Genomic DNA, 17,173 nt, shown 5'->3' with positions numbered 1-17,173 from the left:
GAACGTGATGATGATGCCTTCGTCTGGCTTAAGGTGGTCCTGTACCAGTGTACACAATTCTTCATACGTCTTCTCAGTTGGACTCACAGGCAGGAGTAGATTCTTTATCAGACCATAAATTTATGGACCGCAAACCGTGAGGAACACTGCCCGGCGCCGATCTGCATCGCTGACCTCCTCCATTTTGTTGGCCACGAAGAACTGGCTCAAACAACTCACATAATCTGCCCAATCTTCTCCTTCCACAAATCGCTCCAACAATCCAAATGTGCTCATTTTTGCATGCAAAGATTCTTGTTGCCTCGTCGCCAAATGTTGTGTATGCAATAACTGTTAGACTGAGTACTGTTTAATTCCAAGAGGTATGACCTTAGCTCTGATTTATTAAGGCCCAAAAGTGACTAATATACAAAATGGCTGGTCTATTGCGTGCAGCCCAATGACCTCCAACAGTGATGCCATCTAGTGGCTAGTGATTCCAAAAGTGCATATATGACGTTATTAAGCACAATAAACCATTACAAAGCATGACAGATACTTCAAAGATTTTATTGTTAGTGATGACTCAGGCATTCTTGGAGAGATTGATAGCTTTATCTCTTCTTTCTGTTATTGTGATTGAGAATACTATGCCTTTGCACAGCAGCTTAGTCAGGGAATTGTGAGTGTAAAGAATCTGCTTCAGCGTATTGTGTCTCACAGTAAATCTAGTGAGCTTTAGGCCGGTTTTAACAATGTACACGTTTCCCTCACTCCATTCTAAGCTCCTCACTTCTCTGCTCTTTACAATGAAGTTCCTGCCATTTACTAGGTGTGTTTTACCTGCTGTGATATTGGGTGTTCCCATCACTGATAAGGTAGACATAGATGAGGAAGGCTATTTAACCCAGCTTAGTTCATCTATTCAGAAAAACCATTTAGCCCTTCCCTCCATCACACCTTCCAACTTTTCCCTCCATGATTCCTGGGTTTTTACATATATTGCTCTAGGAGTCCATTCTGTGTGGGGATCACTCTTTCTGTGAAGAATTCCCTGCCTTTAGTCCTGAATGTGTCCTTTCCCCAATTTGAAACTGTGAGCCCTTGTCCTATTCTTGCACTTCAGTTGGAGGCCTCAATTCACTTGTTCTAGACTGTTGGCTATCTGATATATCTCAATCAGATCGTCTCTCAGCTCCTTCCTTTCATGGTTCAAAAGCCCCAGTTTCTCCACATAACTCAGTTGTCTGGATATAAGAACATAAGAAATAGGAACAGGAGTAGGCCATACGACCCCTTGAGCCTGCTCCGCTACTCAATACGATCATGGCTGATCTGATTATGGACTCAGCTCCACTTTCCCGCCCGCTCCCCATAACCCTTTATCTCCTTATCGTTTAAGAAACTGTCTATTTCTGTCTTAAATTTATTCAATGTCCCAGCTCCCACAGCTCTCTGAGGCAGCAAATTCCATAGATTTACAACCCTTTGAGAGAAGAAATTTCTCCTCATCTCTGTTTTAAATGGGCGGGCCCTTATTCTAAGATCATGCCCTCTAGTTCTAGTCTCCCCCATCAGTGGAAACATCCTCTCTGCATCCACCTCGTCAAGCCCTCTCATAATCTTATACGTTTCGATAAGATCACCTCTCATTCTTCTGAATTCTAATGGGTAGAGGCCCAACCTACTCAACCTTTCCTCACAAGTCAACCCCCTCATCCCCGGAATCAACCTAGTGAACCTTCTCTGAACTGCCTCCAAAGCAAGTATATCCTTTCGTAAGTATGGAAACTAAAACTGCACGCAGTATTCCAGGTGTGGCCTCACCAATACCTTATATAACTGTAGCAAGACTTCCCTGCTTTTATACTCCATTACCTTTGCAATAAAGGCCAAGATACCTTCCTGATTGGCCTTCCTGATCACTTGCTGTACCTGCATACTATCCTTTTGTGCTTCATGCACAAGTACCCCCAGGTCCCGATGTACTGCGGCACTTTGCAATCTTTCTCTTGCTCTTTGATTTTTTTCTGCCAAAGTGCATGACCTCACACTTTCCAACATTATACTCCATCTGCCAATTTTTTTCCCACTCACTTTGCAGATTTTTTGTGTCCTCCTCACACATTGCTTTCCCTCCCATCTTTGTATCATCAGCAAACTTGGCTACATTACACTCAGTCCCTTCTTCCAAGTATGATGACTCTTCTCCCAATCACTTGAATGTCTCAATGTCTCACTGACCAGAACTGGACACAGATTCTCCAACCAGCAGCAGGAGAGCCAGTGCTGTTGTGATATTATTACTTTCCCCGAGATGCCTGGCTGGTGATGGCTGCCGATACACTCCTGAGAATGGATTGGGTGGGACTGGACATCACACTAACACGGTGGTGGTTACTGTTGAGTACAGTGCGTTCATTAGAAGATAAGAACAGACGAAATAGGAGCAGGAGTAGGCCACCTGACCCCTCGAGCCTGCTCTGCCATTCAATAAGATCATGGCTGATCTGATTTTGGCCTCAACTCCACTTCCTTGTCTTCTCCCCATAATCCTTGACTCTCTTATCGTTTAATAATCTGTCTATCTCCACAAATATATTCAATGACCCAGCCTCCACAGCTCTCTGGGGTAGAGAATTCCAAAGATTCACGGCCCTCTGAGAGAAGAAATTCCTCCTCATCTCCGTTTTAAATGAGCGACTCCTTATTCTGAAACTATGCCCCCTAGTTCTAGATTCCCCAACAAGGGGAAACATCCTCTCTGCATCTACCCTCAAGCCCTCTCAGAATCTTATATGTTGCAATAAGATCACCTCTTATTCGTCTAAAATCCAATCAGTATAGGCGCAACCTGCTAAGAGATTAGAGAATCGCTCATTATAGTGCAGGGAGGATGTTTCAGATTATTTATAAATTACATGTTGGCAGTCTGTTTTTTAAAGCCTAGTTATTTTGTCTTTTTGTGTATGTTGCTCCACAGTATTTGGACATGTTGCGTGTCACGTTTACTAATACACTCCAATTTTTTTCACTTTATCCTGAGTTTGAATCATCCAATCCCTTTCACGGAATACATTTCTTCCTTCAGTAGTATACTTGTCCATATCCAATTTCATCCACCCTTGATCTGCCCACTTGCATAATTTGTCCCACTCGCCTTGTAGTTCGAGTATGCTCGTTACAGAGTGTGAGCTTGCGAGAGGGGTGTGGAGCCTCTGCACTGCCAATCAGGACCTCCCATAGCACCAGGAGAAGCAGCAGTAGGACTCTCAAACGTGCACCGTCAGTTAATGCCCGCAGATCTCCAGGAACCCGCCCTCCTACTCCAAACACTAAACCAGGTTCCACACAGCAAGACTTTCACGCCCACTGGACATCTCAAAGTGCTTTACACAGCATGAAGTATTTTTGGAGTGTAGTCGCTGTTGTAATGTGGGAAACGCTGCAGCCAATTTGCACACCCAAACTCCCACAAACAGCAATGTGATAATGACCAGATAATCTTTTTTTGTTATGTTGATTGAGGGATAAATATTGGCCAGGACATTGCTCATCTTCGAAATAGTGCCGTCGGATCTTTTACGTCCACCTGAGAGGGCAGATGGGACCTCGGTTTAACATCTCATCCGAATTCAGCACCTCCGACAGTGCAGCGCTCCCTCAGCACTGCACTGGAGTATCAGCCTAGATTCATGTGCTCATGTCCGTGGAGTGGGACTTAAACCCACAACCTTCTGACTCAGAGGCGAGAGTACTGCTCACTGAGCCACAGCTGACACTATGAGCTGTCTGGAACAATCAGTTCCGCTGGGGTACAGTCATCAGATATACTCAACTGGGTGTATGTGTGCACAAGATATTTCACAGTCTCCTTTATATCATGGAACCACTTGGCGTAGAAGTGGCCCTAAAGCACAGTGAGACTCCCGGTGCTGGGGAATATTCCCCACTTAACCTATGGGGCAGATCCCACAGCAGGGCATTACTTCACATGTACACTTGTTGGAAGATTGCGTTTTCTATTTCTGGCTGCCAGACATTTTCCAATGGCCTTCTAATCGAGACAGTGATGATTTAAAAGGCACTTGGCTTGGAAAGTCTGGTCATTTATGGTTGGCTCATCATTTAATATATATCGGCGTTGTCCCATACATTAACCACGAGCCACTTGTGGCGATTTGGGAATCCAGATGTGACAGATTACATTTCTGATTAGTAATTACAAAAATGAATAATAGGAACAGTGTTTAGTCATGTGATCTCATTACTCCTATTGGCACGGCCTATGTGTGTTTTTTAAATTTATTCGTTCACGGGATGTGGGCGTCGCGGGCCAGCATTTATTGCCCATCCCTAATTGCTCCTGAGAAGGTGGCGGTGAGCCACTATCTTGAACCGCTGCAGTCCATGTGGTGAAGGTACTCCCACAGTGCTGACTTTGTTGTAGTGGGTTTGTTACACCTGAGGGGCTTGCTGGGCCATTTCAAAGGGCTGTTAAGAGTCAACCACATTGTTGTGGGTCTGGAGTCACATATAGGCCAGACCGGGTAAGGACGGCAGATTTCCTTCCCTGAAGGACATTAGTGAACCAGATGGGTTTTTACGACAATCCGATAGTTTCATGATCACCATTACTGATACGAACTTTTTAATTCCAGATTTATTTAATTAACTGAATTTAAGTTCCCCAGCTGCCGTGGTGGGATTTGAACTCGTGTGAACTTTAACCTTTTTGTACGCTTGTTGGTAAAATGGTTACATGAGTGTGCAAGTGTTTTTTGATCGTTGTGAGTGCCTTACTTCCTTGGTCACTGAATGATGGTAGATGTTTGTTCAGTAATTGTACACCTGTGAATTGCATTTCTGCATTGTGAGTACTAAAATTAGTGCATGAGGCTAAAACGGTGTCGCCATAGCTACACCTGTGGGCTAGTCAGCGATTTCTATTGGACGACACTGTTATTTATTAACAATAGGCAACAGCGCCCTCTCCTGACAATTGTGTGTAGAAACTGTTTTCCACCTGCGCCCAGTGTCTCCGGGTTTGCTGAGAGTGCAGCGGCTTCCTGTACACACGCACTGTACTGTCAGGGGCCTGGAGCAGAACTTGTTAAAAATGGATTAACTGCCGTAAATAATGGCGTTGATGGGCATAATGAGACTGAAGGTATGTGAATGCCCAGCTTGTCACCGGTTAAACCTGCCGACACACGGAACCTTTTGCATTTATTGCTGTGATTAGAGCTGGTACTCCGCTCATTGACAGGGTTTTAAAAAAAAATAGAAAATATTACCGGAATCAGCATTTTGAGAAGAAATGGGGAGAATGTACTACGACCAATGACGGACAGGTAAAGACCATCTGATCGATCGAGCCTGTCCCACACAACGGCGATGCCCTGTGTATCACAACATAGACACTCCACCCCACCCCAAACCATGTGATCCCCTGGGACAGGCAAAAAAAGAGAGGGAAAACCCAGGCCAATTTGGGAAAAAGAAATCTGGGAAATTCCTCTTCGACACATCTAGGCGATTGAATCTAGTCCAGGAGATCACTCTGTCCATTAAATTCCCTGCAGTACCTACCTTCTGTAAGAGGTGATCTCCGCCCCAGCCAGAAAAAAATCCAGCTTTTGCTTGAAGGAATTCAGCAGTCTGCATCCACCACACTCTAGGAAAAGAACCACCTCATTACATCTAACCTAGATCTAGCCCTATACAACTTAAATTTGTGACCCTGGTCCTGCCTAACCTATTTAATTGAAAATACACTGTCAGCTGGAACACCGGCAATTCCCTTCATTGTGATGTCGAGATCCTAATGTCTCCTTATGTGTCATATTTTGTTTGATATCGCTCCTGTGATGTGCCTTGGGATGTTTTACTACATTAAAGGCGCTATATAAATGAAAAGTTGTTGTTGTTCTTTGAGGTGGTGGGGGGAACATTCAAATGGGGCCCTGACATCTTTAAGCCAAATCTCAAACCCTGCCACCATGTTGTGTGGTACACATTAGTTGCCTTCATATTATCAGAAAATCCAGGTGTAGTTATCGCAACATCTCTTGCTCCTCTCTTCACACGCCGCCCCCGCCCCACCCCCCCAACTCATGTGTACGCTGAGGGTGGGCAGTAATGGGTGGTTGCTATCAATGTCATCTGTGACTGTCTAACAGAGGTGCCAATGGGTCTCTGCCACTGCCGTCCCCCCCACCCCCGCAATGGACTGCTCAAATTCCGTATGGTGCTCCACCATTGATCCAGTTCAGCCACTTCGGGTGCAGGGGTTTGAGTAATAGAACGTCCTCGCGAGGCGTAAACCCTCTTATGATTGAGTCAAGCACTCAAATATTTTGATTTTTAGGTACGGGGTGCCCTTATTATGAATCTATTACTAATAAAATCATGACAGCACCTCCACCATTAACACAATGAAACATTCTGATAGCTCAGGTGTGAGAAGGCAGTCACTCACTTAGTGTGCTGTTAGAGGTCAGCGCACATCAAGAGAAGCCAGTCAGATTCAAATGGGCTGGGATCACACTGTGCAATGTTAATAAAAAATGTGTTAATCCATTCAAAAAAAATGTGCCTGGCTGCTAGTTTTACAAATACATCAGCGAATCAGGGAAGGGAAGGGAAGGAGACCATTCAAACCATCGAGCCTATGTCAGCTCTCTGAGCTACCCACCTAGTCCCATTGTCCTGCACTTTTCAATTTCAAATATTTATCCAGCTCTCTTTTAAAAGCTATTGTGGCTGGGACTTTCCTCGGATATTCTCCCTCGTGTAACTCCCGCGAGTAAATCCAGGGGGGGGGGGGGGGGTTGTGGCGGTGGAAGGGGAGCGTTTCCGAGGAAATTGCCGGTCGGTGCATTCTGCTTCAACCTCTGCCTCTGGCTGGGCGTTCCACGTCGTAACAACCTTCTGCGGCAGGAGTTTTAGAAACATAGAAACATACATAGAATATAGAAACATAGAAATCTACAGCGCAGAAGTGGCCCATCGTGTCCGCGCTGGCCGACAAAGAGCCGCTCGACCCTTGGTCAACAGCCGTGAAGGTTACATATAAACCTATGAACAATGACGGAAAGGAAAAGAGCACCCAGCCCAACCAGTCCGCCTCACACAACTGCGACACCCCTTGTACTGAAACATTCTACACTCCACCCCAACCGGAGCCATGTGATCTCCTGGAAGAGGCAAAAACCAGATAAAAACCCAGGCCAATTTGGGGGGGACAAAATCTGGGAAAATTCCTCTCTGACCCATCCAGGTGATCGAAGCTAGTCCAGGCTGTATTCTATTCCGTGCAGTACTTGCCATTATATCTGCGCCAGCCAACAAGAGGTTATCCAGTCTAATCCCAATTACCAGCTCTAGATCCGTAACCTTGCAGGTTACTGCACTTTAAGTGCCTATCCAAGCACCTTTTAAAAGTGGTGAGGGTTTCTGCATCCACCACTCTTCCAGGCAGCGAGTTCCAGATCCCCACAACCCTCTGCGTAAAGAAGCCTCCCCTCAAATCCCCTCTAAACCTTCCACCAACCACCTTAAAACTATGCCCCCTCGTAATTGATCCCTCCACCAATGGAAATAGGCCCTTGCTATCCACTATATCCAGGCCCATCCCGGTTTTCTCCAAACCTCTTCCTTCTCCCTGCTTTCTTTTGGTGATGTTCATCCATTTCTTCCCTTCTTGTTACTAGCTCACCAACCAGTGGAAATGGTCACCTGATGGCAATCCTTCGTAACTTTGAACCCCTCTACCAGATCTCCTCTTAACCTTCTCTGTCCGAATGAAAAGAAGTCTCAGTTTCTCTGCCAGTCAAAGCCATTCATCCCCTGTTGATTCTCCATATTTTAAACATATCTTTGTTCCAGCAGCGGGGAGAAGAATATCTTGTGGAGCGTTAACATGTTTGTTCCCGAAGGAGCTCAGCCCAGTTTCAAACACAAAGAAAAAGGAAGACTTGCATTTATATAGCGCCTTTCATGTCCACCGGATGTCTCGAAGCGCTTTACAGCCAATGAAGTACTTTTAAAGTATAGTCACTGTTGTAATGTGGGAAACGCGGCAGCCAATTTGCGCACAGCAAGCTCCCACAAACAGCAATGTGATAATGAGCAGATAATCTGTTTTTTTGTTATGTTGAATGAGGGATAAATATTGGCCAGGACACCGGGGATAACTCCCCTGCTCTTCTTCGAAATAGTGCAATGGGATCTTTTACGTCCTCCTGAGAGAGCAGACAGGACCTCAGTTTAACATCTCGTCCGAAAGATGGCACCTCTGCCAGTGCGGCACTCCCTCAGCACTGCACTGGAGTGTCCGTGTCTAGAATTTTGTGCTCAAGTGTCTAGAGTGGTACTTGAACCCACAACCCTCTGACTCGGAGTTGAGTGTGCTACCCACTGATCCACAGCTGACCCTAAATAGAAATAAAGAAAGGGGCGTTCAGAGTGTGTTGCATTCTTCCACTTCCAGCTCACAACCAGTCTTTTCACTTCTGCTTTAAGCGATGCTCTCAGTTCCTGTTCTGGTGTGACGCAGGTGGATATAAAGCCGCAGAGAGCTAAAATACCTTCCGCACGCTTTCAGCTCAAGAGTTGAACCAATCACCAAACCCCCCACTCACTCACACCGTACATACAACTGTCTAGTTGAACAGTTTCATTCATTTAACCTTCTCTTTGTATTTGTTCCCCCTTTTGCGCAAATTATTTATGTCCCTGCCATTTGTGCGCTGTCCCTGTGTGCCAGAGCGAGGAGGCGAGGAGGCCTCTGCCTGTCTCTCACTGTGACCAACCACCGGGAGCTGGATAAGTTGGCATGAGAAGACTCAATCTCTGATCTTGCCCTCAATAAATGCCGGCCTTGCTAGCGATGCCCGTATCCCGAGGATTGCGGGGTATGGCGGTATCAGTAGATGTGTTTGGTTATGGTGGAGAGTATGCTGTTTGTGGGATCGTGCTGTACGCACATTGGTTGCCACTTTTACCTATATAACCAATAGTGACTGCACTTCAAGAATAATTGATTGGCTGCAAAGTGCTTTGGAAAATCCTGAGGATGAGATAAGGCCCTATATACATATAACTGGAAGCTCATCAAGTTCTTATCGAGACCATGGATGGAGGGGACGAGGGGTCTGTGTTTGGGGATTTCTTCCATGGACTCTGGCAGGATCCAGCTTGATGGGCCAAATGGCTATTACTCATTCCAGGGTATGGAATCTTACAGCACAGAGGAGGCCATTCGGCCCATCGTGTCTATGCTCTTAGAAACAGCTATCCAATTAGTACCCCCCTCCCCCCCCCCCCCCCCCACTCTTCCCCCATTGCCCTGCAATTTTCTCCCCTTCAAGTATTTTCCAATTCCTTTTTGAAAGTTACTGAATCTGCTTCTACCGCCCTATCAGGGAGGGCATTCCAGAATGTAACAACTTGCTGCATAAAAAATATTCTTCTCATCTCCCCTTTATCTATATAACCGGGGCAATTGTATACCATGCCTACAAGGTGCGAATGTTTGACCATGTTCATTAGTGAGGGGACAATTGCAGTAAAGAGAAGGATGTGCTGACTGTCGCTGTGTTCCTCTAGGTCTGCGGGGAGAAAGTGCGCTTTGAAAAACTGATGGAATATTTCCGGAATGAGGACAGCAGTATCGACTTCATGGTATGCGAGATTGGGCTGGGAGCTTCTCCGCCACAGTACAAGCTGCTGGTTCTGCGAATTTATCCCAGGAGAGGGCTCATCAGTGACTTGTAGCGGCCCGTATTCCACGGTCTATATTATCGAACGTTGAGGCCCACCCTGCACCTGATGTGCCCAGCGCAGTGCAGTGCGGCTGACAGACCCTAGCGCACCAGGGGCCTGCACGTTGACACTGCTCAAGATCCACTTGAAGCCACCTGACTTTTAGTGAAATGAAGCCAAAGCCCCATAATGCAACAGGAACACCTGATCAGCCTGCTGACGAGGAGGCCATTTTAATTGTCCTCTTGCATGATCCTCCCTAAGCAATAGGGTTGCCCAGTCTTCACTCACTTGGCCTCCACTGGCCAGTTTTTCCCGAAAGACACCTTATGCTCTCGGGGTATTTGTAACCAAACAATTTGGTGGTGCTTTACAGGCAGTCAGAGGCCTATCATAGGCCCTCAGGCCTATCATGGGCCCTTAGGCCCGGCAACAATGGTTAAATGAGCCAGCCTCACATTATGGTCCGAGATTAGCTCACTGGGGCACAGTCACTCGGGAGAGCAGATACCGCAGCATCAGGGGCCATCTTGTCCAGCTCATGTTGTTTCAGTTCATGGTTGTACCGTGAACCGGCCACGGCATGCACTATGTACAGCCTGCGACGTGTTTTAGTTTAAATATAAAGTCTCGGAAGAGTAACCTTGGCCTTTATCTTTACTTGCTTGCTTCCTGGAAATGCTTTTGATGCAGTGGCCTCTCGCATCAGCACTAACTTCATGGGGTTTATCATAAGAACATAAGACATAGGAGCAGGAGTAGGCCTTATGGCCCCTCGAGCTTGCTCAGCCATCCAATGAGATCATGGCTGATCTGACCTTGGCCTCAACTCCACTTCCCTGCCTGCTCCCCATAACCCTTGACTCCCTTATCGTTCAAAAATCTGTTTATTTCCACCTTAAATATATTCAATGACCCAGCATCCACAGCTCTCTGGGGCAGAGAATTCGAAAGATTCACGACCTTCTGGGAGAAGAAATTCCTCCTCATCTCTGTTTTAAATGGCCGACCTCTTATTCTGAAACTATGCCCCCTAGTTCTAGATTCCCCGAGGAGGTGAAACATCCTCTCTGCATCTACCCTGTCAAGCCCCCTCATGATCTTATACATTTTAATAAGATCACCTCTCATTCTTCTAAACTCCGAATCCCAGTATCGTGACTGCCCCAGCCCTCTCTCTCTCGGTTGACCATATGGATTATAATCCCAGTATCGTGACTGCCCCTGCCCTCTCTCTCTAGGTTGCCTGTATGGATTATAATCCCAGTATCGTGACTGCCCCTGCCCTCTCTCTTGCCCTAGGTTGCCTGTATGCAGTTCATTAACATCGTGGTACATTCTGTTGAGGACATGAACTTCCGGGTGCATCTGCAGTTTGACTTCACCATGCTGGGACTGGATGAGTATCTTAAGGTAAGAAAGCACAAAATGACGACTGAAGATATTGTCAAGAGCGGTATAGTAAAACTCTCGCCCGTCTGCGAATAGCACGTCTAACTTCCTTAGTTCACAAGCGATAGGGATTACACAGCCACCAATACTACCTGTCCCCATTGGATAAAGGTCACTGAATCTGCACACCCAGCTGACCATAAAAACACACAGGGCTTTTTAAGAACAGGAACCAGCTATTTAGGCCTAATAAGCCTGAACTTTTCTGATTAACCTTAAACCCACCTACCCCCTATAATCTCCTTTGTTTTCTGGAAATTCATCCACTTGCCTTTTGAACCTATTTTTAGTACTTTGATGCCTACCCAGGGAATGTGTAAGAAGATAGTTCAATAGAAAACTCCAATCCGAGTATTTTTTCCTTGTAGCTCATAGCTCGATGATTCCGATACGAAAGGCTACATAGGCTTTGTAGCCCAGAATTCCTATTGTCCTGCTCCCGGGGGTAGAAATTATGGTCGGCGCTCTTCTTGTCCAAATGCTTAATGGATCATAGAAATTTACAGCACGGAAGGAGGCCATTTCTGTCCATCGTGTCCGCACCGGCCGACCAAATGCTATCTAGCCTAATCCAATTTTCCAGCTCTAGGTCCTTGGCCCTGTAATACTTTTTAAATACTATGAGGGTTTTTGCCTCTACTGCTCTTTCAGGCAGTGAGTTCCAGACCTCCATCACCCTCTGGATGAAAGAATTTCCCCTCAAAACCCCTCTAAACCTCCTATCAATTACTTTAAATCTATGCCCCCTGATTGTTGACCTGCCAAGGGAAACAGGTCCTTCCTATCCACTCTATCCAGGCCCCTCATAATTTTATACACCTCAATAAAGTCTCCCCTCAGCCTCCTCCAAAGAAAACAACCCCAGCCAATCCAGTCTTTGCTCATGGCTAAAATTCTCCAGTCCAGGCAACATTCTCGTAACTGTCCTCTGTACCCTCTCCAGTGCAGTTATACCTTGTGTAAAATTCCTTTCTGAACCGTTTTAGCGCAAGTGTTTCCCAGGGTTAAAATAGCACAGGAAGGAGCTCGGTACAAGCCCATGGGAACGTTTGTGCCTGAGCGGCACTAACCCGCATACCAACCCTTTTGTTTCCTGTTTGTGTGGGACATCCAGTGCAAATAACGTATTGAATAATTTGCAGAAACTGAAGTCATCAGAAAGCGAGAGGCTGCAGGTGCAGATCCAGGCCTATCTGGATAATGTATTTGATGTCGGTGCGCTGTTGGAGGATGCAGAGACCAAGAATGCGGTGCTGGAACATGTCGAAGAGCTACAGGAACAAGTAACGCAGGTACCGCATGTTGTGTCTGAGGGGAGGCACACAATGTGACTTGTACACGCCCCCAGACACCATCCTCACAAGTTATGTCCAGAGGGAGACTACTGGACAGGAATGGTCTGCTTCCAGTGGTTTTTGGGTGCCGTTCCACCATTTTGATTCTGTTTGTCTACCAGTGAAACATAGAAACATAGAAAATAGGAGCAGTAGTAGGCCATTCGGCCCTTCGAGCCTGCACCGCCATGGATCATGGCTGATCCTCTATCTCAATACCATGTTCCCGCTTTTTCCCCATATCCTTTGATGCCCTTTGTTTCTAGAAATCTATCTATCTCCCTCTTAAATATATTCAGTGACTTGGCCTCCACAGCCTTCTGTGGCAGAGAATTCCACAGGTTCACCACCCTCTGAGTGAAAAAAATTCTCCTCATCTCGGTCCTAAATTTCCTACTCCGTATCCTGAGACTGTGACCCCTTGTTATAAACTTCCCAGCCAGGGGACACATCCTCCCCACATCCAGTCTATCCAACCCAGTCAGAATTTTGTACATTTCAATGAGACCCCCTCTCATTCTTCTGAACTCTAGTAAATACAGGCCTAGTTGGCCCAATCTCTCCTCATACGACAGTCCTGCCATCCCAGGAATCAGTCTGGTGAACCTTCACTGCACTCTCTCTATGGCAAGTATATCGTTGAAGGTCAGCGACAGCCTTTGACCATTACCGGTCTGTCACAGGCCTTCCCCCAACATCAACGCAAGTCCACAACCAGACCGGTCAAGGTAGCAACGCGGCTCCTCAGGAACGGCATGTGTACTTGTTGATCTGGTGTTGTTGAATCGGCTCCACAGTGTGAATGGGACGCATCGAGTGCCAAATGAGCCAGTCCTGTCATGGACCCAATTCCATTTATTGCAATGTGAACAGGTATCAGAAAAGCCCCAATAGCAGTCAAGATATTTACTTCACATTGACCGCTTGTTGACGATGTAAATCTCAGCATGATGTACATGTTGACAGTCACATACCACAGAGAACGCTACTTCTGGACAGCAATCGTTGAGCCTTCGTTCTATCTCGGAGCTGATACAGAGCAGTTAGTGATCTCTTCCCTCGTTCCCTCAACTGGCAGGAGGAATGGGAAAGCACGGCCTAGGCCCTAAGCTCTGGAAGTCCCTCCCTAAACCCACTCTTAATTTTAATTGCCCACCCTCCTCTACCCCCACCAGCCCACCCTCGAAGGTTGTAAAATTACCCCCTGGTGTTTACTCTGGGTTTCTGTCAATCTCGTGCCGCAGTTATGGAATACGTGAAGTATTTCAGGCCCTGTGGCTTGGGTGGGCTGGAACATAAGAATTGGAGCCGCCAGAGTAGGCCATACGGCCCCTCGAGCCTTATCCGCCATTCAATAAGATCATGGCTGATCTTCGATCTCAAATCCACTATCCCGCCCGATCTCCATGTCCCTTGATTCCCCGAGAGTCCAAAAATCTATCCATCTCAGCCTTGAATACACTCAACGATTCAGCATCCATAGCCTTTGGGCTGGAGAATTCCAAAGATTCACAACCCTCTGAGTGAAGAAGGAAGCTCATTGAAACATTTGCAAACCGGTTGGACCTTTTTCCCAGCTGGAGGACAGTGGGATAAGGAAGCTCCTGAACTGTTTTGCTTGTGGGAGGTGTGTGGTAGAATCAATTATGGAATCATGGAGCACAGAAGGAGGCCATTCAGCCCATTGTGCCTGTGCCGGCTCTTTGAAAGAGCGATCCAATTAGTCCCACTCCTCTCTCTTTCCCCGTAACACTGCAAATTCTTCCTTTTGAAGTATATATCCAATTCCCCTTTTATAAGTTACTATTGAATCTGCTTCCGCCGCCCTTTCAGGCAGTGCGTTCCCGATCAGGTGTGGAATAATTGTGGGCTGTTCGCTTTCCTGGAATCTCATCGAGTGCGGAGAAGGCAGGTGGATGACTGAGGGGGCTATTAAATCGTCGAATGACATCTGAACAATTTTGGGATCCGGGACTTTGTTTCTCTATTTGTATTTAATTTCTGTCTTGTGCGCTTTTCTTTGTTCAGCTGACGGAAAAACTCCAGGAGGCTGAGAATGACTCTATGATGAAGATCGCCGAGCTGGAGAAGCAGCTGATACAGTCCCATAAAGAGGTGGAAGGCCTCAAGGTGAGCGTGCGTGCATGTGTGTGAGACTGGGGCTGTGAGCAGTGGCACTGCAGCATTTGAGCGCGGTGAGCCCACTGAATGTGGCTGCCACCTTTTGTTGAGCACAGCCTGAAATAGGGGTCAGGCCGAGGTGAAAGGTCGGAGCAGAGGCCTTAAAAGCAAACCAGGGCCAATGACTGGGAAAGTGTGCAGGAGACTAAGGCCTCGATTTGGGGCGGTAACCGGCTCGGGGCGGGACTTCCTGTGCCCAGCCCAGCCGTGAAATTGCGGTTACCGCCCCCTCACAGGAAGTGGAGCACAATCTTGCACGCTGCACTTCCTGATGGGGCGGGTTCTGGTGTGATACTAGGCTGGCATTCGTCACGCTACACGGATGCTGCGCGCAGTGCTGACTCGTATTAACGCCCCTCCCTTTCACTCAAAGGGGAAGGCCGCTGCGCGCACTGCCGGGCCTCTGGTGGCCTCCACTGGGCCATCAGGGCGGCGTGGTGCCATGGCAACAGCCCATCACCCAAAGCGGAGTGCCGGGCTGCACGATGGCGGCCCGCACCACGCCAGAGAAGGAAAGAAAGGACCGACTGGTGAGTCGGCCAAACAGGTAAGATGGCGGCGTGGGACGCACCCGACTCCCCCCCCCCCCCCCACCTTTAAGTTCCGCCCCTGGGAGCGGAGGTCGGCCCAGTTCGTGACCAGCGAGGCTGGCGCTGACACCCGCTCGCAGGTCGCAGGGCGATATCCGCCACGGGGCGGTGAGGAGTCGGTGCGTTGCACTGAGGGGTCAGGGGTCAGCGCACACGGAGATGATGCTGCTACTGGGCGCGCCGTTAACGTGTCTGTGCCTTCGCTAACTCCCACACCACTTGGCGGAAGTGTGCCAGCCACATCCCCCCCCCGGAGCTGCTAACGGGCATCACAAAAAAGGGGCAGTTTGGACCCCCTATGGGTCTGCGGTCCGCGCTGGAACAGAGTGGGGGAGGTTGGGGGGTGGGCAGCAGTGAACAGGACCAAAGCTCAAGATTTCACAACAGAGCCGTGATTTTAACCTCCCCCTCCCCGCTCCCAGGCTCTAGGATGGTTAAAATGAGGGCAGTCACTTACTCCCCCTCTGATCCCGCTGCCGTCCCACCGTGGCCCGTTCGAGCAGCCGAGTGGGTCATCGGCAGGAAGGAGGCGGGTGAGCAGGGACGGTTTTGCCCTTAGGCCAGGCCTGCTGGGAAGTTATTACATTTAATTTCATGCTTTCCTGGGGACCAGGAGTGCTCCTGTGGGGCTCACAATGAAATCATGGCCATCCCTTGCCTCAGACTATCGTGACCTGAGTGCCCCACCCCCCTCACCCACCCCCTCCCCAGCACTCTTTCCCCCCCACCCCGACTGTCCGGGACCATTCCCATGGCATTCTGGACGGCTTTGGGCGGGGCTCCAGGAACCTTTATGTAAATGAGGTCTGGCCGTTGAGATTGTCTAGACCCCCGAGAACCGAACTCCCCGGGTTCATCGCCCGCTCTGGGACTTGAGTGCAATGATCCTGCCCCCCTTTACCCCTTTGCCCCCCTCGCCCCCCACCCCAAACCACTGAAAAGCAGGGCCCAAGGCTCAAAGTGTAAAACTGCCCCTTCCCGGATCACAGGAACTGCAAGCCAGAGCAAAGTGACAGCAGGTAAAGATGGACCTGAGTGTTGAGGACAAGCACTGTGCCCAATTGGTGCCCGGTGAGATCAGATCGCTCCGCGCAGACTGTGAATTGAACCTGGGACCATTGTGTCCGTTTGGTGTAGTACCACACCGTGCGGGGCATTTCCCAATTGAGCCGGCAGATGCCCGTCTTTCTAAATTTTAAAAATTGATGTTCTGGACACTTTCCCCTCCCCCCTCCCCCGCCCAGTGGGATTCTCATCAGTCTTGCTGCTGTTTTTAAAAGTTGAGGGGTCGAAATTCGGTCCTGCCGTTTTGGAGGTGGTGACACCGTCTGAAGGGTGATTTTACCAGCATGATTTTACTGCCAAATTCAGTTTTGCCTCCCAAAGATGAGAGAACGATGCTAAAGGTGGCGTTGCACACTCAGCCTCAGGTGCTAACAGAGGGGCAACTCAGGAGGTCGACCGAATTTACCGACCGTAGGCTGCCGGCAGGCGAGTTGAAAAAACTAGAAAAAAAAAGTTTCCAAAAGTTTTTGCGGCCCACAGCCACACTTCCTCACCGGTGCCATTAATACAGAAATGCTGAAAAAAAATGTAAGTTAGCAACTTACTTTGATCTCTGGACGATACCAGGATCCCCGATGTACTGACAGCGTTTCCAGGCTGTACGAACGCCAGCCGGTAAGGCCGCCGAACCTACCTAATGTCGCAGACACATGTTCGATGACATCACCACATGGGCGGCGGGAGAGCGCGCGGCGGTACTTCTTGGTACCGCCCCCGCCGCCCAATGACATTTCTCCGGCGGTCAGGAACGGGTGGCGTTAGAAACAGAGTTTCGAGCCCTGAATCTTGTTGCGGTTTGTGGAC

General features: G+C 48.2%; 1 protein-coding gene across 1 annotated transcript in view; it reads left to right on the top strand.

Annotated features, from left to right (window-relative positions):
- LOC139233974 (formin-like protein 1) overlaps window positions 1–17,173 on the top strand; it is a 279,898-nt gene that overhangs the window by 203,851 nt on the left and 58,874 nt on the right. Inside the window, exons 11-14 of the mRNA XM_070864712.1 lie at window positions 9,592–9,666; window positions 11,050–11,160; window positions 12,342–12,491; window positions 14,562–14,663. Of these exons, the coding sequence (XP_070720813.1) occupies window positions 9,592–9,666; window positions 11,050–11,160; window positions 12,342–12,491; window positions 14,562–14,663 (438 nt within the window). The remainder of the gene's footprint in view (window positions 1–9,591; window positions 9,667–11,049; window positions 11,161–12,341; window positions 12,492–14,561; window positions 14,664–17,173) is intronic.

Source organism: Pristiophorus japonicus, chromosome 21 (genome assembly GCF_044704955.1).
Source record: "Pristiophorus japonicus isolate sPriJap1 chromosome 21, sPriJap1.hap1, whole genome shotgun sequence".
In the NCBI taxonomy this organism is placed as follows: domain Eukaryota; kingdom Metazoa; phylum Chordata; class Chondrichthyes; family Pristiophoridae; genus Pristiophorus; species Pristiophorus japonicus.
The sequence above is the reverse complement of the archived record's forward strand: the minus strand, read 5'-3'. Positions and strand labels throughout refer to the sequence as shown.